Source organism: Triturus cristatus, chromosome 11 (assembly GCF_964204655.1).
Source record: "Triturus cristatus chromosome 11, aTriCri1.1, whole genome shotgun sequence".
Taxonomy (NCBI): Eukaryota; Metazoa; Chordata; class Amphibia; order Caudata; family Salamandridae; genus Triturus; species Triturus cristatus.
Window position 1 is genome coordinate 275,710,503 of NC_140594.1, and position 24,420 is coordinate 275,734,922.

At 44.8% G+C, this 24,420-nt stretch overlaps 1 protein-coding gene across 1 annotated transcript in view; it reads right to left on the reverse strand.

Moving 5' to 3' along the window:
- Positions 1–24,420, reverse strand: part of LOC146784016 (telomerase protein component 1-like) — a 109,634-nt gene that overhangs the window by 39,092 nt on the left and 46,122 nt on the right. The window contains exons 6-8 of the mRNA XM_085633843.1: positions 23,597–24,191; positions 23,346–23,454; positions 22,851–22,984 (exon numbers count right to left, since the gene is read on the reverse strand). Of these exons, the coding sequence (XP_085489969.1) occupies positions 22,851–22,984; positions 23,346–23,454; positions 23,597–24,191 (838 nt within the window). The remainder of the gene's footprint in view (positions 1–22,850; positions 22,985–23,345; positions 23,455–23,596; positions 24,192–24,420) is intronic.

The following is a 24,420-nucleotide window of genomic DNA, read 5'->3' on the forward strand; positions in this document are numbered from 1 at the left end:
TAGGGGAAGCTTTTCTATGTGCAGTACTAACCAGTAACCAGAGTGTCCTTAAAATGGCCGCCAAAAACGCGGGATCTCTTCTGCGCATGCGTCTACTGCATCTACGTAGTAATGACGCTTCTATCGCTTGGTGGGAAATCTTTGCAGCTGCACAATAGCTTTTAACGTGGCTGCCCGAAACTCCCACATTAACGCACATGCCATGCTGAAACTAACCTGTGCAAGTTTTACTAAGCTATTAACGCAGAAGATATATTAAGTAAATGGGGTTAGAGTAGATGTAAGTGGTATACAGTGAATTCATTTAATTTCGTATTCTAACATGTTTTCTTTGACTTTATTAATAGTTCGCATTTGGGCCTTGGAGGGTGACTGACGTCCCTATTCCTTTGCGACAACTACACATGCGCACTGAATCCTTGTCCTGAGACTAGTGATGTAATTGAACTTCTGCCAAGAACATGTGCCCAGCAAGGACATGGGAAGCTAAACCCTTGAACCTGTAAAAGGAAGAAGCCGAAACATTGTACTTCAAAATTATCGATCCACATATGAAATGCTTGTGGGAATAAAGCTTGTGGGTATTAAGTTTAAGGGGCGGGGTATTAGACAATAGAACTAAAGAAAGTTATTGCACTTAGTATGGTGTGATGTCCTCACCCCACTGCCTGGCCCAATCAAATTGAGGGGTGTACATAGAATTGAAACATTTGCGGGGTGGATCATACACTCAAATTGATATAACAGAGGTAAGTTTAGTTAGTCAGACACACTTGATGCCGCACATGCTGATGCTATGCTGAGATGCTGCCTGAAACGCTGCAAGCTTATTAAAGAATCCAACAGTAGGGTAGAATCATGGAACAACTGAGGAGGCACATCTAGGAAGGGGTCCGGACGAGCCCGAGCCGGAGAGATTAGCACCAGAGAGGGGCGCAACGCTGATGTTGCATTAGAAGAGGCCACCTTCCCGGTCCTGAACCTGTCCTGAATCTTTGATACTCTGATGTCCAGGTTCTGTGGGGTAATGCTCTGTATTTGCTCTCTATTTTCTCTCCTCAGGTACTGTCATCACGAGAATTTACTACTGTGAATTGATTCTAAGCTAACTGTACTATTTTTGATGGAGAATTTTGGGGTATCTACGTGTATTCTGACTTGACTCACAAAACTATTAATTTAGATAAATCTTTAAAACTCCTTTGAGTCTGTGGTTCCTTAAAATAAAGGTTAAATGTGTTATTATTTCCTCCCTATTCTAATCTACTACTAGATCTATTGACAAAGTACATTTACTTGAGGAGACAGGGAATGGTAATGATACTGGTGTATCAGGTCTCTAAGGTAAATCAAAATTGATGACCAGCGGATATTTGCTAGCTCATTGAATGAATGAATGTATATGGGCCCAAATGAGAGTTGTGTGTCTGTGTGTGACTAGAGCTGGTAAACTCCGTTGCATTGTGGAAATGTGGATTTTCCTGGTCAGTTATGTCCCCTATCTTGGACCCCAACGGTTCTATACGCATGTTACAAGTACATGTATGTTCCCTCCAGTTCCAGTTTCTAAGACGCAAACATATGTGTGTCTACCGTCAACATGTTCTCTGTCAGATCCGCCATCAATGGGCTGGATATTCGATTCCTAAGTATAAAAGGCCACCGACTTTATATGGCTAAGTTACTTCATTTTTACAGTTCAGGCGAGTAGGCCCGATTCTGTCCTCAAAGCCTTTCCCTGCTCCCAGCCTCTGACAGCTTCAGTTTGAGCTCGCATCTGTATCCATGAACTTTGTCCTACTCCCTGTGCAGCTAACGGTGCCTGCCTCGGACAGTTTTCGCCTGTCTGCCAAGAAGTTGTATTTCACCTTCGAATTATCTATTTTGCTCTTCAGCCGATGCATTCTTGCCTAGTAGTTTAAGTAAACATTCCTACAGTTACCAAGCAAAAGGCCCGGTTTCTCTGTCCTCCTGCAAGTGATTCATAGCCCTGCTGCCATGGAAAGTTTTCTGCCCCTCGCATCTCATATAGACACTTAGACGCTTGTACGCGCACACAGTCAGTATAGAATAGATTCTGTCCGAGAGTCCTTCCTTATGGATAACATAGTTCTCTAAACATAGGATATTAGATATGATTTGGGATTAGGTTGACTTGACCCCAGACTTCTCGTCTCCACATGTAGAGCTAAATGTCAAGTCCCCTTCACCCCCTAGTTACACGTCAATTACACGTCATGCTGCTGCGCGCGCATCTATGCCAAGTATTATCTTATAGATCCACCTATGTCTGATAATGCAAGCCAATCATGTTTCTTTTATTCCTTATTACGCCTAGTTTCGATTATGTCACTGTTACGTCACTTTTCTTATCAAATGTTACGCCTTCTACATTCGTTTCATTGTAATGCACTTATTATAAAAATGTATGTCTATCAACAAAATATTGTACTTCACTTCCTGAACCTTCGTGGTGACGGAACCTGAAGGCCGCCACTCGAGTCGGCCATTTTGAATGGAATAAAGCCCATTAGAAAACCTCTTATACCACGGATTCTGCCTCTTGTTATTTTGAGCTATTTTACAAAATGACTCTCAGTGCTATAAACAGAAACTCAGGTCCAGATCTAAACTGTCGGACGATTTGATTGTTTAAGTCCTCTCCAAGGTGAAGCGGTTGAATCTGTCCCGACATGTATCCCTTAGGTCTGAATGATGTAGAGTCCAGAATCATAATGAAACGACATGCTTATTGTAAATTACTGCGTAACCACTGTATTGTGACTTTATTAATTTTGTTTTCCTTGAGTTTTTTAATAGTTATTGCAAGTATATTGTTGCATATGTATTATCCTGTTTCTAAACGTGTTCTCAATATAACTGATGAACATTCTTTTAGTGACCTACCGCCACATGAGTTGTCCTATAGACTTGCGCTGCGCAATAACACATTCATTAGTATGTTACATCATTCCCATCAGACTAGTAATGCGACCAATTGTTGGGTGTGTGGCAGACTTCCTCCCTATCAGAATAACAAAGGAGTTCTGCCATTCTTTCCACATCCGTTCACACACAATGGCTCCTGTGGAGCATGGTTTAGTTTATTAAATTCCATAGACCCAGACACAGCAGTTTATCAACAACATTGGATATGGGGAAATCTAAATCTAGTTTTATTCAAAGTCTGTCACCCTAATAAGGAGGGTCACCCCAGTAGAACAGGAACTGATTTAGAAAATGAAGTGTATAAATTAGGTAATTTTACGCCTAATCTTATGATTTTGAATGTCAAATCCGAAGTTGAACTAATTCTGCCCACTATGTCAGTATTTCCAGTAAAGGGTGAATTATGTGTAAGAAAAGTTGGTTCCATACATATGGGCCATAGCCAATGTGTTACTACAGTAGAATATAGTGATCAAGGCAAATCTTCATTTAGAGCTTCTCGCCATTCTTACTTTATATGTGGTCAGACGGCATATATGCGTCTGCCTCTAGATTGGGATGGTACCTGTTACATAGCATTCCTTCTGCCACCTGTTTTCCTAGCTCCCCCTGATTATTATCGAAATGTTCATTTAGTACACAATAGAGAGCGAAGAGATCTCCCAGTTGTCGATTATACTGAGACGGCATGGGACAAGTATGTAGATTTCAATAAAGGTATCTTTCCCTATATAGGTACAATATCAAATAGTAAGCTGATACGCAGACTCACCAAGACTCTTGAAGCTGTAGTAAACGAGACTATAGCCGCCCTAGGCAATCTGACAGAGGAACAATCAGTGATGAGAATTGTTGTTCTCCAGAATCGTCTTGTCCTTGACGTCATCCTGGCCGATAGGGGCGGAGCTTGCAGGGTCATCGGATCCAGCTGCTGCATTTTCATACCAGAAAATTCGCCATCTGTATATAAAGCTATAACACGCCTTCATAAGATTGTAAGCCAGATACACGAGAATCCAGGCACTTGGACGTGGTCCGGGTGGTTTTGGAGTGTGATATCAGCCTGGGGATGGAGAGTTCTATCCTTCCTAGGTATTGGCCTTCTTATGCTTTTCAGTTGTTGCATGTGTCTGCAATGTGGACCAGCGATTTGTGGTCTGTGTGCCACATCGTGTATTCCACATCAAGGTTTTCGCTCAAGATCCCGGAAGAAGAAGGAAGAAGAAATGATGCTCCATGAGCAAATCGATGGAATGATGAAGATTGATGTCTCGTGAAGGGCAAGAAGGGGACAAGGAGGGAATGTGGAAATGTGGATTTTCCTGGTCAGTTATGTCCCCTATCTTGGACCCCAACGGTTCTATACGCATGTTACAAGTACATGTATGTTCCCTCCAGTTCCAGTTTCTAAGACGCAAACATATGTGTGTCTACCGTCAACATGTTCTCTGTCAGATCCGCCATCAATGGGCTGGATATTCGATTCCTAAGTATAAAAGGCCACCGACTTTATATGGCTAAGTTACTTCATTTTTACAGTTCAGGCGAGTAGGCCCGATTCTGTCCTCAAAGCCTTTCCCTGCTCCCAGCCTCTGACAGCTTCAGTTTGAGCTCGCATCTGTATCCATGAACTTTGTCCTACTCCCTGTGCAGCTAACGGTGCCTGCCTCGGACAGTTTTCGCCTGTCTGCCAAGAAGTTGTATTTCACCTTCGAATTATCTATTTTGCTCTTCAGCCGATGCATTCTTGCCTAGTAGTTTAAGTAAACATTCCTCCAGTTACCAAGCAAAAGGCCCGGTTTCTCTGTCCTCCTGCAAGTGATTCATAGCCCTGCTGCCATGGAAAGTTTTCTGCCCCTCGCATCTCATATAGACACTTAGACGCTTGTACGCGCACACAGTCAGTATAGAATAGATTCTGTCCGAGAGTCCTTCCTTATGGATAACATAGTTCTCTAAACATAGGATATTAGATATGATTTGGGATTAGGTTGACTTGACCCCAGACTTCTCGTCTCCACATGTAGAGCTAAATGTCAAGTCCCCTTCACCCCCTAGTTACACGTCAATTACACGTCATGCTGCTGCGCGCGCATCTATGCCAAGTATTATCTTATAGATCCACCTATGTCTGATAATGCAAGCCAATCATGTTTCTTTTATTCCTTATTACGCCTAGTTTCGATTATGTCACTGTTACGTCACTTTTCTTATCAAATGTTACGCCTTCTACATTCGTTTCATTGTAATGCACTTATTATAAAAATGTATGTCTATCAACAAAATATTGTACTTCACTTCCTGAACCTTCGTGGTGACGGAACCTGAAGGCCGCCACTCGAGTCGGCCATTTTGAATGGAATAAAGCCCATTAGAAAACCTCTTATACCACGGATTCTGCCTCTTGTTATTTTGAGCTATTTTACTTTATTTTAAGACTCCGTACGAAATTCAGTCAGGTAATATTTATTTTATTTACCACAGCATCACAACCACTGTCCAGACTCCCGCCTAAGCTTACGTCGCCGATCACCACCCACAGTGACAAATCTCAAATTACCTGAAATGTAACCAACTCCAGATATCAGCAGACCGTTTTAGATCGGTGAACCAATAGCCAGATCCAATAGTTACACACAGATTCCAAGAGAGCTACGGAACCTTACAAACTGTAGTAACCGCTATTCACAAAAACGTTGGGGGCGGGTGGGGGGGTGGAGTGGGCAGACAGGGTGTAGCCAGATGGGAGGTTAAAAGTGAAATAGGTTTCTGGAGTCCAATTTACTCCATGCCTGGCTGTATATGGTGACAACATGCTGCTTAAAGGGTTCTAACTATACTTGTCGGATGTTTTGAATCCCAGAAACCTCTCGCAGACAGAGGCAACATGTGATCCTCGATGTTTGTTTAGTTCTAAATTTAGCTCTGTGTGACTATAGGGCAGATGCAGCTTTGAGGCAGACTCCAGACATGTCTGCACTGTAGGCCACTGGAGAACTGGAAAGAGGAGCCTGTGGGGGAGGGCAATCTGAATTAAGCAGCCACAGTTGGTGAATTACTCCCGCTGCACACTGCAATGCAGGGGTCATGATGGTGTCTGCTTTTCACGCTGACTAAAAAACAAAACTTTGTTCGGCTAGCATGCGTGTGGGCTCACCTATGCTACTTTTCTGTATTAAAATCTGAAATGCAGCCTGCTAGCCTGTTTGCCTTTGGCGTGCGTTTTTTGGATTGCTATCCTTTAAGTAACGGCGTAACAAAAATAACCAACAAAAACACATCCAGCATATAAAACAAAAAAAAGACCTTTGCGGCCATAAAATATTTTAGTAAAATATTGGCAGCTGAGGTGGCCCTGTAGCCAATGATCTTGCTTTGACACAAGACAAACAAGTTAAAGGCATGCACATAGACACGCAGGTGAGAAAAGACTACGACCTATAGCACAGCGTCCCTGAAGTAGCACCGTCCTGATGAAATAAAAGCTGCGCGGCCTCCAAAATGATACTAAGAAACTACGTTTTTTGTGCAATTCAAACATGCCTTAACATGCATATGTGTGAGGTGTGCTTTTGAGCGCGTTTACAGAGGCCTCCGTTGGGGATGGAGCCTTACCTTGGACAGCCCGGTATTGGGGTTCTGCAGTGGGATACCCCTGCTGCTACCGGATCCATGTAGGACAAAATGCATCCAGCCACCTGCTGGGCTAGCCTGCTCGTGTGTTGCCCCGGCTGGGCAGATATAGGTGGCCAGCAATAGCAGGATGGGAGTGTCGTGCTCTCAGCTCACTAGCCCCAATGCTTCCCCCGGGCCATGCCCTTCCACATCTCGCTGTGCAGCCGCCTGCTGCCCTCCATCACTCTGTAACCCTTTTTAGGTCTTGCCTAGCATGCGCTGCTCGCTCGGCGAGATTTATTGTCAACAAGGAGTTTGAGAAGAGGGCTTGAAGCCCCGAACCTCATTTCCATTGGCTGCCGTCACCGTTTATGCTAAACGGTGGCCTGCCATTGGAGGTGAGGGTTCTTTGTTGACGCCCTTTCACCTCCGGTCGCCTGCTTTGCTGCTGTCGCAAATCAATTTCTTATCTTTATGGGGCCATGTGTATCGAATTAGAAACATAAGGCCCCATAAAGACAAGAGATCAATGTTTTTTTCGGATGCCGTAATTTCTGTACTTGCAGGGAAAGTCCATCGCGAAAGCACCAATAACGGACTGTCAGTGGAAAATTCAAAATGTGCTTGATTTGGGTTCTTTATACTAAGAGCGTCTGCAGATTAAAATACAGTGAAAACACCAAACGGTTCAAGCGCGTTTACTGTCTGAAAAATAGTGGCGTTTTGTGGAGTGTATTCTGTTTCTACAGCCTCCAATGCAGCTGCAGCTCACTAGGACATGTAAAATCCGAGCCATTTACAAATTCAGACAGTCTCATAGAGAAGGGAAATCATTATAAATGTGGTTTATCCAGCACCTTTCACTTAATGCTTGCACAACGTAAACTGTGGATTGGCGCACTAGTGCTTTGTCAGATCGTTCTGTTTACATTCATGTGTGCTCCGGAAGCAGAAGTAAACACCTGTGTACGCTTTGGTTTGACGGCCTGCGCCACCTCCAGCATTCCTGCACCATGTAGAAGGTCACACATGTGCAATGGCACCAGAGTGTTGTGTGGGGTGCTGACCTGTGTCGGCACAGGTGGAAACATACACCCTGCAGGGTTGTGCACGAGTGCCGCCTCTGTCGCCATGTGCACGCTCCAGAGCAGACGAATGCTCTTGCCTATGCTGCTCTTGTGCCACCTTCTGTAGATAGTGACCCTACCCCTCCCCGGGGTCTCCTCTGCGTCAGCGGCCGGGGCGAGGTGGAATCGGTAAGTCCCTGACCTGGCGTACCTGCAGGAGCGGGCACAGGCCAGTAAAAGGTTCCGCCGCTTCATCGCAGACCCTGAGTTGACGCGGGAGTTGTTGCGCTGTCTGGAGCTTGCTGACCTGAACCGCCGAGGGACTCAAATCTGGGAATGCAACCCTGGTAGGTGTCTCACCTTAGAGGTCCCATCTTGTACCGTGCGACTGTTACCTTACACAGCTCTGACTGTTTGACATAGTGTTGACCTGCTGCATCTTTCTATTTAGTCTGAGTCTGTTACTTATTTAGGACATATAGTGTGCAATAAGGGTATATTGCCCAAGCCTGAGTTCGTAGAGGTTATAACCAACTCGCAGCCTCCCAAGAACAAGGAGGATGTGAGGTTTTTGTAGGCTTTGCAGAATATTATGGGAAGTTTGTAGTTAATTTTGAAGAAAAAAGTTAAGATTTCACAAAGCTTTTAAGAAAGGATGTTTGCTTTGAATGGACCAGCAAATTACAATTGGATGCTGACACCATCAAGGCTGATTAGCAATGCCATGCATTTGAATGGGTTTGACCCATTATCGCCACCGATGCGAGCCATAAAGGAGTGGGTGTGGTGCTTTCTTAGATTGAAACTAATGGAACAGAAATTACTATCGCATTTGGTTTGAGATCCCTCACACATTCAGAAGTGTTTTTTGGTGATTGAGAAAAGGTAATAACGTGTGTGTGAATTACTTCAGGCAGTTTGTCTGGGAGACTGCGTTTACCTTAAGAACTGACCATAAGCCTTTTGTTAAACTTACCGGTAGAAGAAAGGCAAGAGTGACGCCATGCATCGCTAGAATGTCACTGCGCCTATTGGATTATGCATATGTAGTGGAATGTCTTCCTGGTGTGAAAAACCGGGTGGCAGATTATTTGAGCAGTGCTCTGTTGGATTCTACGAAGGTTAATATTGGGGTTTTGCATGACTGTTGTGTGGCTGATGTGCCTGATGCCAGTACTACTAATGAATGGAACGCGGATGAAGGAAATAATGACCTATTACAGATAGTAAAAAGAACAAATGATTGACGGACTGCTGAACAATGCAAACATTCACCCTTAGTACACCCTAAATCTATAGGTTTTTTTGCTCACCATGCCATTCTATTTTGGACGCAGCCATATTCAACTCATTCTTGACCCTGCTCCCTTTGAGAACGGTCCAGCCCGAACTGCCAGGTCAGGTACTTCCCGGACTGCAAACAAGCGCCCTAAGACCGGTTTTGAGGTATCACACCTCATTAACGTGGATAGCTTGACTCCAGTGGCATGGTGAGCACTGGACCAAGGTCTGGTTATACCCATCCCACTTAGGGTGACAAGTACAACAAGCATTTGCAATGCAATAGGTCTCGCATTTACTACTTACAATTGTTAATGTCTGTCTTTGCAACTCCGACAGTGTCTGTTAGGGGTAGTAAGCGCTATATAAATGCAATTACAATACAATAAAATCTTACGTGTGCCACAGCATGTGCTATTGTGTAATACGTGGAATGCAGGCAACAAAACAAAACAAGCATTAAAAATGCAATAGGTCTCGTCTTTCATTAAGTTAAAGCCATTTGCTTTGCTATACAATACCATTAGCAAAGCAAAGGGCTTTAACTTAATCAAAGGCGAGACCTATTGCTGACACCATCAAGGCTGATTATTAACGCCATGCATTTGAATGGGTTTAACCCGTTATCGCCACCGATGTAAGCCATAAAGGAGTGGGTGCGGTGCTTTCTGAGATTGAAACTAATGGAACAGAAATTACTATCGCATTTGGTTTGAGATCCCTCACACATTCAGAAGTGTGTTTTGGTGATTGAGAAAAGGTAATAACGTGTGTGTGAATTACTTCAGGCAGTTTGTCTGGGAGACTGCGTTTACCTTAAGAACTGACCATAAGCCTTTTGTTAAACTTACCGGTAGAAGAAAGGCAAGAGTGACGCCATGCATCGCTAGAATGTCACTGCGTCTATTGGATTATGCATATGTAGTGGAATGTCTTCCTGGTGTGAAGAACCGGGTAGCAGATTATTTGAGCAGAGCTCTGTTGGATTCTACAAAGGTTAATATTGGGGTTTTGCATGACTGTTGTGTGGCTGATGTGCCTGATGCCAGTACTACTAATGAATGGAACGCGGATGAAGGAAATAATGACCTATTACAGATAGTAAAAAGAACAAATGATTGACGGACTGCTGAACAATGCAAACATTCACCCTTAGTACACCCTAAATCTATAGGATTTTTTGCTCACCATGCCATTCTATTTTGGACGCAGACATATGCAACTCATTCTTGACCCTGCTCCCTTTGAGAACGGTCCAGACCGAACTGCCAGGTCGGGTACTTCCCGGACTGCAAACAAGCGTCCTAAGACCGGTTTTGAGGTCTCACACCTCATTAACGTGGATAGCTTGACTCCAGTGGCATGGTGAGCACTGGACCAAGGTCTGGTTATACCCATCCCACTTAGGGTGACAAGTACAACAAGCATTTTCAATGCAATAGGTCTCGCATTTACTACTTACAATTGTTAATGTCTGTCTTTTCAACTCTGACAGTGTCTGTTAGGGGTAGTAAGCGCTATATAAATGCAATTACAATACAATAAAATCTTACGTGTGCCACAGCATGTGCTATTGTGCAATACGTGGAATGCAGGCAACAAAACAAAACAAGCATTAAAAATGCAATAGGTCTCATCTTTCATTAAGTTAAAGCCATTTGCTTTGCTATACAATACCATTGGCAAAGCAAATGGCTTTAACTTAATCAAAGGCGAGACCTATTGCATTTTCAATGCTTGTTGTTTTTAGCAAAGAGAGCACTCGCCGTTTAGAAATAGGGTCACCTATGAGAACCTGTGAGCCAGGGGGTTTGATGAGGCCACTTCTCAATGGGTTTTGTACTCGGCGGTGGGCAGATGGCATCTGATTGCGGGAGCGCGCGGCGACCTCTGTTCTGTGCATGCATGTAGATTTAAACCAGCCGACCTCATTCATGTGACTTGGAGGCAGAGAGCACATCCCTCACTTTGATTGCGGGAGCGCGCGGCGACCTCTGTTCTGTGCATGTATTTAGATTTAAACCAGCCAGCCTCATTTATGTGACTTGGAGGCAGCGAGCACAGCGCTCACTTTGGACGCAGGGGGCAGCGGGTCATATTACCACAACGCAATGCCTAAACAAGAAGACCGCGAGTGGTGCGTGCACACTGTAAGGAATGTCAGGAATGCAGCTGCCACCCTGCGCACCCCTGCTCGCTCCCGCAAGCAAAAAGCTGTGGGAGTGAACATTTGCTAAAGAGGTGGGACATGCGCCCGCCTTTAGCCATTTGCAGGCTACAAAAAATAAATGACACAGGCAACAACCAACCTAATGCATGGGGGGAAGTCCTAGCCACACGGAGAAGTTTGGAGTGCTCACAAGAAGCCTCCCATAGAGCAACGCATGCGCGCTGCGCTAGGCTCGACCTAAAAATGAATGTGTCCTTGTGTTATGTAACCGGTGCTCATGTAAAGCGCTCCAATACCTTCGGGTCGAGTTCGTGCTATGTAAATCTGCAATAAAAAACACAAAAAAATGAAAAGCTGGGCGGCCGGGGACTAGGCACCGGCCAGCCACCAGAGGGCAGACTCGACTCAGATGCTCACTATGACCACCATCCTGGCACGATAGAGAGGTGTAGATAGTGGAGAGAAGTTGATAGACCTACCCCTTCTGATTCCTGAGCAAGTAAACAACAGGGGTATACCCAATTAACCCTTTAAATACCTGGGTATGGGACGTAGTTATATACAATCAGAAAAAATGGTATAAAGGAATTAATACACACATTATTTTTGAGTAGAGTACATTTAATTACTCTCTCTCTAGTTATCACTCTAGATAGATTATATCAAAACATTTTTTGCTATCTACATAAATAATGGCATCTAATCAAGAAGAGGGCAACACTACAAATATACACAAAAATTGTACATATAACATATACTAACATAAAACAACTCGTACAAATACACTAACCCCAGCAAAAATCACAAATAATTTACACTACTGTCCTCCTTATAATTCCGGAATAACCACTTAGAGGTAGTCCAAATAGTACACTGAGAGTCTTTTAGTTATTGTAAACCATCTCAGAGTACTGTCGTGGAATGTCCAATCATTACTCTATTTCAGCGACTGCTCCTTCTGAAAATGTCTACGCAATCGCGTTTCGGCCTTACACCCTCTTCGGCCTCCTCAGGACAGGGTTAATACATAACTGTACACGCACTACAAAAAATATAATATTAGAAGGTCACCCTAAAACACCCGCTAACAGATATGGAAATAAAAATACGTCAAAAAGCTTATCCTTTGTCCCCACGGTATTGCAGGATCCAGTTGACACTAAAACTGAAGTGTTACAATTTTTAAGGAAAATCAGACTTAAGGTTTTTTTTCTCTGATTACAATGACACCAATGAGATTAATATCGGCGGTCTAAAGAAAAAATCTACTTTTTGCCCCCAGCGTATGGCCATGCCTGAGGAGGTCTTGATGTTTGAAGATCAGATTCTGCGCGAAGTAGATCAACTTAACACTAAACAAATTGTATTTAAATCTAATTTTTCAAAACAGAACAGTTGGCCTTAAAAGAACTTTCCCATAACCCTCTAACGGTTATTAAACCAGCCGATAAGGGAGGGGGATAGTTCTATGGGATACTGAACAGTATGATGCGGAAATTATGCGACAATTGAGTAATAGGGAACACTATCGACTTATTACAGAGAATCCTACAGCCAGATTAAAAGCCCAAATATTACATCTCACTACTGAGGCAATGGAGTTAGGATATCTCTGCAAGAAAGAACATGAATATTTGAATTTTACTGAGCAGAAAGTACCCAATATATATGTATTGCCCAAAATACATAAAAACAGCACCCAACCTCCTGGGAGACCGATTATTGCTTCCTGTGGGTCCATTTTGGAGCCACTGGCCAAATATATTGACGTATTTTTAAAACCATTTGTACCTTTGACAAAAGCTTACATTAGAGATACAATGGATCTTATCTCTAAGATAGAACTCTCAATGTTCGATGGAACCCAGCAGTTGCTGGTTTCCTTCGACATTGAGAGTCTATGTACCAATATACCTCAGGATGAAGCCCTGATGGTCATGAGGCTAGTATTCAATCGGAGACCAAGACCTCATTACGTGCCAACAGACTTCTTGCTTTCCCTAGCCCAGATTTGTTTGAAAAATAATTTCTTTATTTTTAAAACAGATTTATTTCTACAGATTAAAGGTGTTGGGATGGGCTGTTGCTTTGCGCCCGAAATTGCCAATTTGGTAATGGATCAGTTTGAAATGAAATACATCTTCCATGATGCGTCTCCTTTCAGGGAGCATACCCTGGGAGGGGTCCGTTTCATCGACGACGTGTTCATGATATGGAGGGGGTCCCAGGACCAATTGGTACAATTTCATTCGTGGCTTAATGCCCGGACATCAGATTTAAAATTCACGATGGCATCGAGTAATAAATGTATCAACTTTTTAGATGTATGGATTGTTGATAAGGAAGGCAAGTTGGAGGTGGACTTGTTTACCAAGCCCACCGACCGGAATACATTATTGGAATATATATCTGGACACCCGCGTAACCTCAGGGATAACTTGCCCTACGGGCAGTTTCTGAGAGTACGGCGCAACTGCACTGATAAAAATGATTATTTCAGGAATGCAAAAATTCTGCAAAAGAAACTCACTATAAGAGGATACCCGAGGAAACTGGTCAGGGGAGCCTTAAAGAGAGCCTGGTACACCCCTAGGGAAGTGCACCTTACTGCAAAAATCAAACAAGAAACAGAACAATTGGTTTGTGTTTTGACATTTAATCTTAAGGCACATAAGGTTAAACAGATAATTTTAAGAAACCTTAGATTAGTTGAACATTTGAATATTCCCAAGCCATTGTTCGTTTTCCGCAGAGGAAAGAATTTGAGAAATTATTTGGTGAAAGCCACTCGCCCGTCATCGGTACCTAATGATCTACGAGGAATGATGGGACTACCAGCACTCATTGGACATTTCAGGTGCAATGGGTGTGGGGTATGCCCGCAAACTAAAGATTCTAAGTCCGTGGAAATAAACAAAGTGGTACATCTGCAATTGAGTTTTTCTAACTGTAACACTAAAAACGTAGTGTATTCTGTTACATGCCCATGTGGGAAAACATACATTGGCCAGACAATTCAAGCCATTAAGTTGAGGATTTTGCAGCACAAATCTCGCATACGCTGCGGGACCGTAGGGGCTCCTATGGTCCAACACTTCATTGAAATGAATCATAGCGAAGACGAACTTTATTGGACAGTGCTAGCAGTAGTGAAAGCGCCTAACAAAATCACACTGCAAAGTAATCTGAACCGCCTTGAGGCACGCATGATAGAACGGTATCATACATCCACACAGGGATTGAATGATCGTGATGCGATCTGGGCCTTGATTTGAGTACTTTAGCATTGTTGACATTTTGAAAGTAGGTCAAGAGGGGAGAGGTGATGTTTGACTCAGGACTTGCAAACTGTGATGTCATGGAAAACCATGGCAACTATTATATTGACGTTTCTCTATCACGAGTGGTTGTTTTGCACTTATAATGAATGTAATTTTGTATATTTTGTATAGATTGGTGAATTAAGGCGTGATGGTAGTGCTCGGTCCTCCTTGTGGCCTGCGAGGGATGAGGTCGGTGGTGGCTGCCATGTGTTAAGATGGTTGTGGGGTTTCTGTGGATTCGTCCACTGTATTTATAACTCCTTTTATTTATGTTTTCTTTTTTTTACACAGTGTATTTATTCTACAATTCTCTTATTTTCATAATAATTTCTTTTTCAAACTTTATGGGGTATCGCGCTTCTGCCCCTCCTCGATGGTGCCCGTTTACAGAGGTGCCGTTTGGCCCAGATCAGGGTTGATCCATTCTGCTAAGATGGCCGCCCCGTTTCCCATATTTCTAATACAGATGATTTCTAGTTCTATCTTTACCTCTATGCGCCCACGATGTCTCGTTGACTGCTGGGTGTATAGAAAGTAGTGCTACCGCCATAGTCATCTCAGCGATGGTTGGCGCCTATCGGAGTACCGAGTAATTAGCAGGACCCGAGATTTTCAAAATTTTTGAAGTAAGTGCACCCGCTCTCTATGCGAGAGCACCGCGAGCTTTTTCTGGGGCATTTAGATAGAAGGGGCGAGATAGATAAATTTCTGTCATTTGTCCACTTCAGATCGTTTATTTTCGTGACCAAGTGGAAGAAGGAAAACTATCCTGACTTGGGCGTGTTTCAATAAGGAAGGCCCGGTTATCGGGCAAGGAAGGTAAGCCCTTATGTATTTGTGAATCCTGTAATTTTAGAAACTTTAGAGTTTCGTTACCCCGATAGTTGATTTCACCAGAAGTGTTCCTGTTATTATATTTCTTTAGGTGCATTCACCAGAAGGGTTCCTGTTATTATATTTCTTTAGGTGCATTTCCTAGAGCACCGGGGCATCTAGGACTCTGCCGCATTTATAAATTGTTTAAACAACACAAGAGCAACCCATATGTCCCTCTGAACTGGGTAATTTGCACTAAGCAATAACAATGTTCACAGGGAACTTATTTTAATTAAACAATTAGTCAATAAAGAGTACAAATTTATATACTCATAACTGATTCAATCCGAAAGCAGGGAGAAAAACATTTCAAATCAATTGAAAAATTACTTCAGTAACCTTGAGAATTATTTACTTCAGCCGAAGTAAATATAATTTATTTCATGAATAGCAATTTACTCACAAGAATTGTTTCATCACAAATTTTTTATGCTACAGGCACACAGATAGGAAGTGAAAGAAAGAGCCCAGTGAAGTGATCATAGCCTTTAAGGTGAAGAATAAGTGAATGAGAGGCATTCAACAATAACATAATTCTTTGTTGCTCTCTCTTGGTTTTGACACAAACCAAGAGAGAGCAACAAAGAATTATGTTATTGTTGAATGCCTCTCATTGTTTTTAAGACCTTTTCCCTATTCACTTATTCTTCACCTTAAAGGCTATGATCACTTCACTGGGCTCTTTCTTTCACTTCCTATCTGTGTGCCTGTAGCATCAAAAATTTGTGATGAAACAATTCTTGTGAGTAAATTGCTATTCATGAAATAAATTATATTTACTTCGGCTGAAGTAAATAATTCTCAAGGTTACTGAAGTAATTTTTCAATTGATTTGAAATGTTTTTCTCCCTGCTTTCGGATTGAATCAGTTATGAGTATATAAATTTGTACTCTTTATTGACTAATTGTTTAATTAAAATAAGTTCCCTGTGAACATTGTTATTGCTTAGTGCATTTATAAATTGTGCAGCAGCACTCCCATTTAAGGCGTGTGTATATGGCGCCTGGTGTTGGATGCATGTTTACATTCATCGGAATAATTGGGCACTAGGTTAATAAGTAGAAAAAGCACTTGGAGGTTTGATTTAGGTTTTCTTTTCTTGTGTTTATTCTCTCTTTCTCCTAGACTTGGCTTTTTTGTGCACTTGGTCGTAGATAACTCGCTGAGGTGCCTTACCACTACTAACGAGCCCTGATACAGGGGTAACAGGGACATCAGTGCTCGGGTTCGTCATACCTTTCTCAATGGATACCAGCATGTTTGAGTTAGCTAAAACTAACTTCTCAAGTTGATCGAGTTTAATATTAATCATCTTTGTTCTTTCTAGGAGAGGTAGCACCAATAATCTAACCAGTTTCTCTATATTTTCTAATAACCCCTCGTTTGCCCTACCAGAGTTGGACGATTGATTATTGTCGGGGGTTGGTGTAATAAGGCTAGGTGGCTGCAATGGATGGAGTAAGGCCCGATTAAGCCCATTTTTTAAAAATATTTTAGCAGAACCTCCCTTCTGGGGACCATCCCCTCTTTTCCTTTTTCCCAGGGCTATGTTAACCTTGGTATTATTGCTTCCGGGAAATTCCACGTCTTGTGTTTTGGGTACGGAATTATGTGACAATAGAGATTCAGAGACCCCTGGTCGTGTGCTACTAGGCGCAGTACTCCCTCCTGTTAAGCTCGGTAGAGGACAAACCACAGGATTTTCAGACCCCAGCAACAGAAGACCTGAACTTGGGCTCCAAACCTCCAATGAATCTTTCCGTACTTGTTGTCTTCCAGGGCTTAACGCTGATCCTATGGGGCCTAACGATGAACGCCTCCCCGTTAAAAGATCTAAAGACAAACGTTTCTCCGTAAGGGCTATTTCCTTTTCCAATACCATCGTTGCTCTTTTAATAAACTGATCGATAGTACCAGTAGCCGCCCCCCCATTGGTAGAAAGAGTCACCTTTCTGCCCTTCCCGGATCGAGATGCCATTAAGAAGATTTACTAACTAACTAACGACCCTGTCAGCCACGAAATAAAATGCAAACTGAATACACAAGTGATTAGTTGGGAATAAATAGCTTACAGTACAAAAGCTAACTACTGAAGTTCTCACCCCAATACCAAACCTACGAGAGGTTGCCCAGCCCGGCCTCGATCGACCTCGGACGGCCTCAGACGGGCCCACCCTTGGCCCGGGCTTCGCCCGGCACCCGCCCGCGCGCTTCCCGTGTTGCGTCCAGAGGGCGTAGTTTTAAAGGCGTAGGAGGGCGGGAGTAATGCGAGAAGAGGCACCAGCTGTGTCAAGCTCTCAGAATGCTGGTCCTCGCAGTCCCGCTGGAGCGTGGCTGTAGTCCAAAGAAGAAACACCTTCCTCGTGTGCAGATCGATCCTTGGAAGTATGTGGTCCCAGAGTCACCAGTTGCTGCTACGAGCGGCTCCCGCGAAGCGGGGGCCGCAAGCAGTTTTAAAGGCGTAGGAGGGCAGGAGTAATGCGGGAAGAGGCACCAGCTGTGTCAAGCTCTCAGAATGCTGGTCCTCGCAGTCCCGCTGGAGCGTGGCTGTAGTCCAAAGAAGAAACACCTTCCTCGTGTGCAGGTCGATCCTTGGAAGTATGTGGTCCCAGAGTCACCAGTTGCTGCTACGAGCGGCTTCCTATCCAGTCAGGGGCACCTTAACAGTGAGCCATGCCCGTGAGGGATTTAGGGGACGTTGCGTCACAACTGCCTGTGTATGTGTATCCAGCTCCCCAGTTACTATGCTAACACCCCAGAGCAGGAGCAGGACACTTTACAGTCACCAGGTGGCGGGCACTTCATTCACCAGGTGCCGGGCACTTCAGTCACCATGTGCCAGGCACTTCAGTCACCATGTGCCGGGCACTTCAGTCACCAGGCGCAGGGCACTTCAGTCACCAGGCGCAGGGCACTGCAGTCACCAGGCGCAGGGCACTGCAGTCACCAGGCGCGGGGCACTTCAGTTACCAGGCGCAGGGCACTTTAGTCACCAGGCACAGGGCACTTCAGTCACCAGGTGCAGGACTCTTCAGTCACTAGGTGCAGGACTCTTCAGTCACCAGGTGCAGGGCACTCAAGTCATGCCCTTGTACCATGGCTCTGCCCCCTAGCTTGAAAGAAGTGGATGCTCCCTCACAGAGTGTTTGTAATCAACAAAGCTTTGAGCGTGTGATCTACGAAACAATACTTCCCGGAGTGAGTGGGGATGTACTGGGCTTTCTGAAACGCAATGGTGGTGAATAGTTCTCTTTGCCCTACTGCGCCACGACACTGTGTGAATAAACACCCAGAAGACGGCAGACAGTCCATACAGCTGTGTATGTGTGATTGTGTTACCAGAGAGACCCTTATCAAGGGTTTGAAGGACGGAGACAAAATAACCATGTTATGGAAAATAGCATGTAGATAGCCTTATATGATAATGCCTTATTTCCCTATGCTACAAGGGCACACCAGAGCAGCACGTGAGCCTGGTCCTGTACAGGTTAGCCCCAAGCAGGCCCTGACAAGGTGGTACGACACCCGAGGAGAGAGGTGGTATTTACGAGGGCTCCAGATATTATCCTCTCTTTAGAGTCCCCCCACTTCTCATTGTGAATGGGAAGATATCCTGATATGCACAGAGGTTGCCATTATACTGTAGGTTCTCTCTTTACGTACACAAATATGTCTTATTTTCAAAGCACTATTGCTCTCTCAGTCCCAATATCAATAAAAAACAAATCTCTTTCAGGTTACAAGGGCCAGCCCTTGCACACTCCCACACTCCCATTAAAAACATCACTGCTCCTTCAATGCATGGGTGGTACCCAGCAGGCGCGGATCGTCCGTTGGGGCGTAGCCCCCCCGCCCGCGCCCGCAGCTCCGTCGGTGTCTCTGAACTTAGTTTACTTAAGTTCAGAGACACCGAGGATGGGGAGAACTAACTGACAATGCATGTCAGTCAGCATGACGTCGGACCGTGGGCGGTCCGGCGTCATGTTGACTGACATGCATGGTCACAAGCCAGGGAAAGGCAGCACAAGTGCGCATGAGTGGGCATGGAGATTAATTTTTACTCCGTGCCCAGTCATGCGTACTTGTGTTTTTACTGCCTAGCGCATGCCCATTAGGAGCCCCTCGGTCTCCTAATGGGCAGGCGGCGGGCGTAGCGTAAGCTGTGCCCTCAGCCAATACCTTCTGTGCGGCTTGCATTATATAAATGTGACGAATAAATAAAAGTGTGGCGGGCGCGTGACTCACGTTGTTGGTCTTTTCGGATAATTTGAGAACAGTGCTCAAACTAAATGGACGTTTCTACCTCAGGATAAACCTCCTGTTAATTGTGATCAGTTTGGAGTCGCCTGGCAAGATACGTTTAAGAATAATAATGGATTAGATAGGTAATATAGTGCTTAATTTGGCAAGTGTCCCAGTTTCAATAAACTTTTTCAATTATTGAAAACGGGATTATATGATCTCCAAATGAACACAGGGATTTTATTTAAAGGGATAAAAGGCCTAATAGATTTTTCCTGACGTAAACATGTGACCCGCAGTTAGTCTCTACGTGTCCCAAAAACAGCCGCGAACAGCTGAGCTTTAGCGCCATTGGAGGCAGAACCCAGTGATGCTACCATGGAGGGGGATGTCACATACGCTGAAGTGCAATTTCAACCCTCGGCTGGTGCCCAGGAGCAGGTCACATATGCAACTCTGCACCTCCCAGACTCCAGAGGAGCTCAGAAGGCAGCACAGGCTGAGCCCACAGCAGGTACGGATTGTGTGAATGTGTACAGTAACCCCAGCAGCAGGGTAGCCTGGCCATCGAAAGCTCTCAGCAGGTAGTGGTGTCTAACTCCTGACTTCGGTCGGACTTACTTTAGAATTCACATGAACAAGGCAGATTCACAGAAGAAAGCTTTGCTCATCAGGCCCCCATATTATTCTCTATTGAGTAGCCATGCTGCACACCCCTTCCTGTCTCGTGCACGCTATGTACGTGCCCACAGTGGCTTCCCCCCTTTATTTCTCGCAGGTTTTCTTTAAAGTTCGCCTTGTTGTTAACACTGTGTCAGAGCCCGTTCGAACGTCTGCTCTTTTTATCATGTGCTCGCCCGCAGACTCTTTTATATCTTTCTACTAGGAAGTGTGAAGGTTTAGACACCCGCAGGAGTGTTAGCATCATGTCCGCCTCCTATCTGCACTGACATGTTTCTGTTCGTTATATTATGGACGCTACCACAACAATATGGACGCTTGCAGTGGAAGCTGACACGTTTGGATTGTTTTTGTTAGAGGGACACATTATTCACATGGAAATCGAGATGACACATTAATCACCAGGCCTATTGTGTCTTGTTGTGACTTTAGTGTCTCCAAACTTATAAACCATAAAATGGGCGGTGAGAGACACACTGTAGAATCTCAGGAATGAATGAATGTAGCCATCAGTTGGAAAGGCTTCGCGAGGGAACTATCAGGCCTGCTCCGAGAGGGGGCAGAGAAGTGTCCTGTTGTTAATTTAACTAGTAGTTACATATTTATTTGACATGTATGGTGCTGCTATTATTTTATCTTTGGGTTCAATGTCGGATTAGCTTGCAGCAGGGCCAATAAACAGAGACCTTTGCTTTGTTATCATGTCTCTGCTCCTCATTTTACCAAAAATGTGCGGCTGGTGACTTCAATGTTTTTTATTGCTTCTAAACACATTTGTTGCGTCTCTTGAGAGAGTGAGGCGAGGCGAGGTGAGGCGAGGCTCTCTTTTGCTGCACAAGACCCGGCGGTATAAAGTGTGCGTGCGCGGTCATCCCTGTATGGATGCATTCGGGAGACTTTCGTTTTAGCTGGACGAGTGGATTGTTTGCGTGGCATTATTCGCTCTCTGCTTCTTCTCCAGGCCATTTAGATTCCCTTAGGCAGTGAGTTCACGCTGTAAAATAAGATGTACACACTACAGTAGAGCGCGCTAAGCATACATTTGTAATAACGAATTTATCATTCCAAAGTAATTTGTGTAATGTCCTGGCGCAGAGCAACACTTCAAATAATGTAAATAAAAACTATTGGATTAACGTCAGAGAGGTGCGTTTCTTCTGACTATCAAAAGAAATGTCACACTTTTATTTTAAGATGGCTTCCTGGGAAGAGAAGGTCGTCCCAGATAAACATCTTTGTTTTTTGCTGTGTGTAAGGATGAGCGCTCCACAGGACTGTGTTGTTGTTGCTTAGCTGGGTGGTCAGTTGTCCATTTCCGGCCCTTTCAGGTACTTTCCCCACGGCATCTCTTGCCGAGTCTCTCTAGCAGTGGTGCAGTACTGTGCCACAAAGTGGGTGACATCATGTTCGAGCTGCCTGTTTAAGTTGGTTTGGTCAAGGACACGTACTGTTTGTTGAACTTGCAGTGCTTTGCCTGCTGTCTGGCTCTGGTGCCTTGTCTGTCATCAGACCTCAAAGTGGTTGACACATTCCTGCTTTCTCAAATTTGCTTGAAAATGCACCATTTGCCCACTATTTTTTCAAAGTTTTCACGGGGGAAACCCCCTCTCCCCCCCCCACCCCGAGCCCTCCGTAGGTGGTCCAGGCTCGCTCGCTACTCTCGCTGGCCGCAATAAAGTACAACAATTGTTTTACACCCACCACTTTCAAATGTTACCAGCCGCCCCTGGTACCCAGCCATCATCATCATTAGCATGGTGGCTTGCTCTTCAAATACCCGCATGCTGCTCAGGTAATGGGACATTTGCAAAGGCCTCGTTATTTTTATGTCTCCCATTACCAGTGTTAAACATCTGTAACGTGCTGCTGCAACAAATGAGAGCCGGAATGCTGATTGAATCAAACATTAACCCCCAGTCAAGAGATCTGGGTTAAACCCATTGTTCTTTTGCTCACTGCACCACCCCAGTTTGGACCCAACCATATGCAAATCAGTCTTGACCTTGCTCCTCATGGGAACAGTCCAGCCCAAACTGCCAAGCCGGGTCCTCCCTGAACCGGAAACAAGAATCCTGGGACTGCTTTTGGGGTAACACCCCTTATCAGGGTCAAGACTGATTTGCATATGGCTGGGTCTAAACTGTAGTGGCATAGTGAGCACAAGAACATTGGATTTTTCCAAGACCTCTTGACTAGGGGTGAATGTTTGATTTGTTCTGAATTCCCTCCATCATTTGTGTGTCTTTTGCTTTCTTGCCCCAAGCGCACCGGGTATGCCCAGACGTGGGTCCCAGCTTATTGTGCCACTGCATTCAAGCTAGCCTGGCTGATGAGGGCTCTTTGCCCGAAACCGGTCCCAGGTTGCTTGTTTCCGGTCCAGGGAGGACCTGGCTTGGCAGTTCGGGCTGGACTGTTCCCATGAGTAGCAGGGTCAAGACTGATTTGCATATGGCTTGGTGTAAACTTGGGTTACATGGTGAGCAAAAGATCGATGTGACTGGGGGTGAATGTTTGATTTGTTCCGTATTCCGTCCATCATTTGTGTGTCTTTTGCATACTTCTGTAACAAGCATCTCTTCCTCTCCTACCCTGTTTTTTGTTGCACATGGCTTTCCGTCTCACTCTCCCTGACAAAATGCTCTTACCTGGTTTATGGCATCAATGAATATCACCGGGAAGGTGCTTCGGCTCTGGACATCTTTCAGTTGTTCACTTAGGATCTCCCGCAGGAGTTCTTTGCTCGCAGCCTCTTTCAACTTTTCGAGGACATCTTCTCTGGCTAACAATGAAGAAAGTTCAAGGGATATAGAAGTAACTAACAAGGAGTTAATTTGTTAAACTGAAGCCAAGAGAATGGGGGATCGTTGTATGTGGGTGAGCGGTCACTGAGATCAACACAGCCAGACTGAGAACTTCATTCATAGGAATACTTATGAGAAGGGGGTCAGCAATATTTAAAAAGAAAGATGGATAACCGTACATTACACTGAGGGCGGCCATCTTGAGTAATAGCTAAATGCAGAGCAGTTCCAGCAGGCTAATGGTTCAATTCCCTCAGCATAGGGAGACCGTGTGAAGAACCTTCTCTGGCTAATGTCGGTCCCTCCCCTTGAGGTCACGGTGTCATCGGGGGCCATTACCTTGCTTGTCCAGGATCAGATGACAGCAGAGCCTCTGCGCCAGGTTTAGCAGCTCCACGGATGAAGGACTGCACCCAACAAAATGGAAGAACACAGAGACGTTCGGCAGCTGAAATAGAGAACAGGAAGTTACAGACAGAATGTGATGGAGGAGGCACACCCTGGCATTGAGACCCCAGATTGCAGCCAGCACTACCACACCGTCCCTACAATAAATTCCAAAAACCCAAACTAGGCCTGTTTTCACTCACCTTTAGCGCTTCTGTGATGCACATCGCCATCAGTGCAGACTTCCCCATCCCTGGCTGCGCAGTGACCACAAATGGAAAGATGTGCTGCACTGCGGGGTGCTCAGCCCAGCCATTTTCTTTCTGCATGCTGCTGCTCAGACAGTCCTGGGTTATCTCAGATCCCTCTGGTCTCCCTGCCTCGCTGTACCTTGAACCTACTTGTTCACTGGTGTGATCTTCCACTTGCGCATCACCGCTAGATGACCTGGGAACTTCCCCAATACCATCTTGCACTGGTGTCTTGTTGATGCCTGGTTGATGTTTCCTGGTTTCGTCTTTCACCTGTTCCTTGTTGCTGTCTGGGTCTGGTGGTTCTGTGGTGTAAGTTTCCTTCTGCGTCTCAATGCCCTCAGAATGTAGGGGTGCTGTTCTGTCGTCTTGTTCATGTTCCTGCTTGCCTCTGATGGAGTCTCTCCAGCTTTCCTGCCTGTCCTGCAGCTCTTCCGTGGGTGCCTGTAGGAACGCCAGCACGGCATCTACCTCTCGCTGCCGCCCGAGGACCAGCTGGCACTTCTGTTGAAGATACAGTCTGTGCTGAGCCTCTTCCACCTGCTGCCTGTGGAACGAAGGTGGATACACAATGTACAAGGCAAATATGCAGCATCATGAAACAGGAAGAGAACAGCTGATCTGAAGCAAACTCAGTGACAGTCTCCCTTTCATAGATCACGGTGTCAGTAGACAGCCAGGGATCAGAGCCAGGGGTCAGAGCCAGGACTTTTCAACTTTAAACCCAGTACGATGGTCACCATTAGAGCAGAAAATACCTCCGTATAAGGATGCAG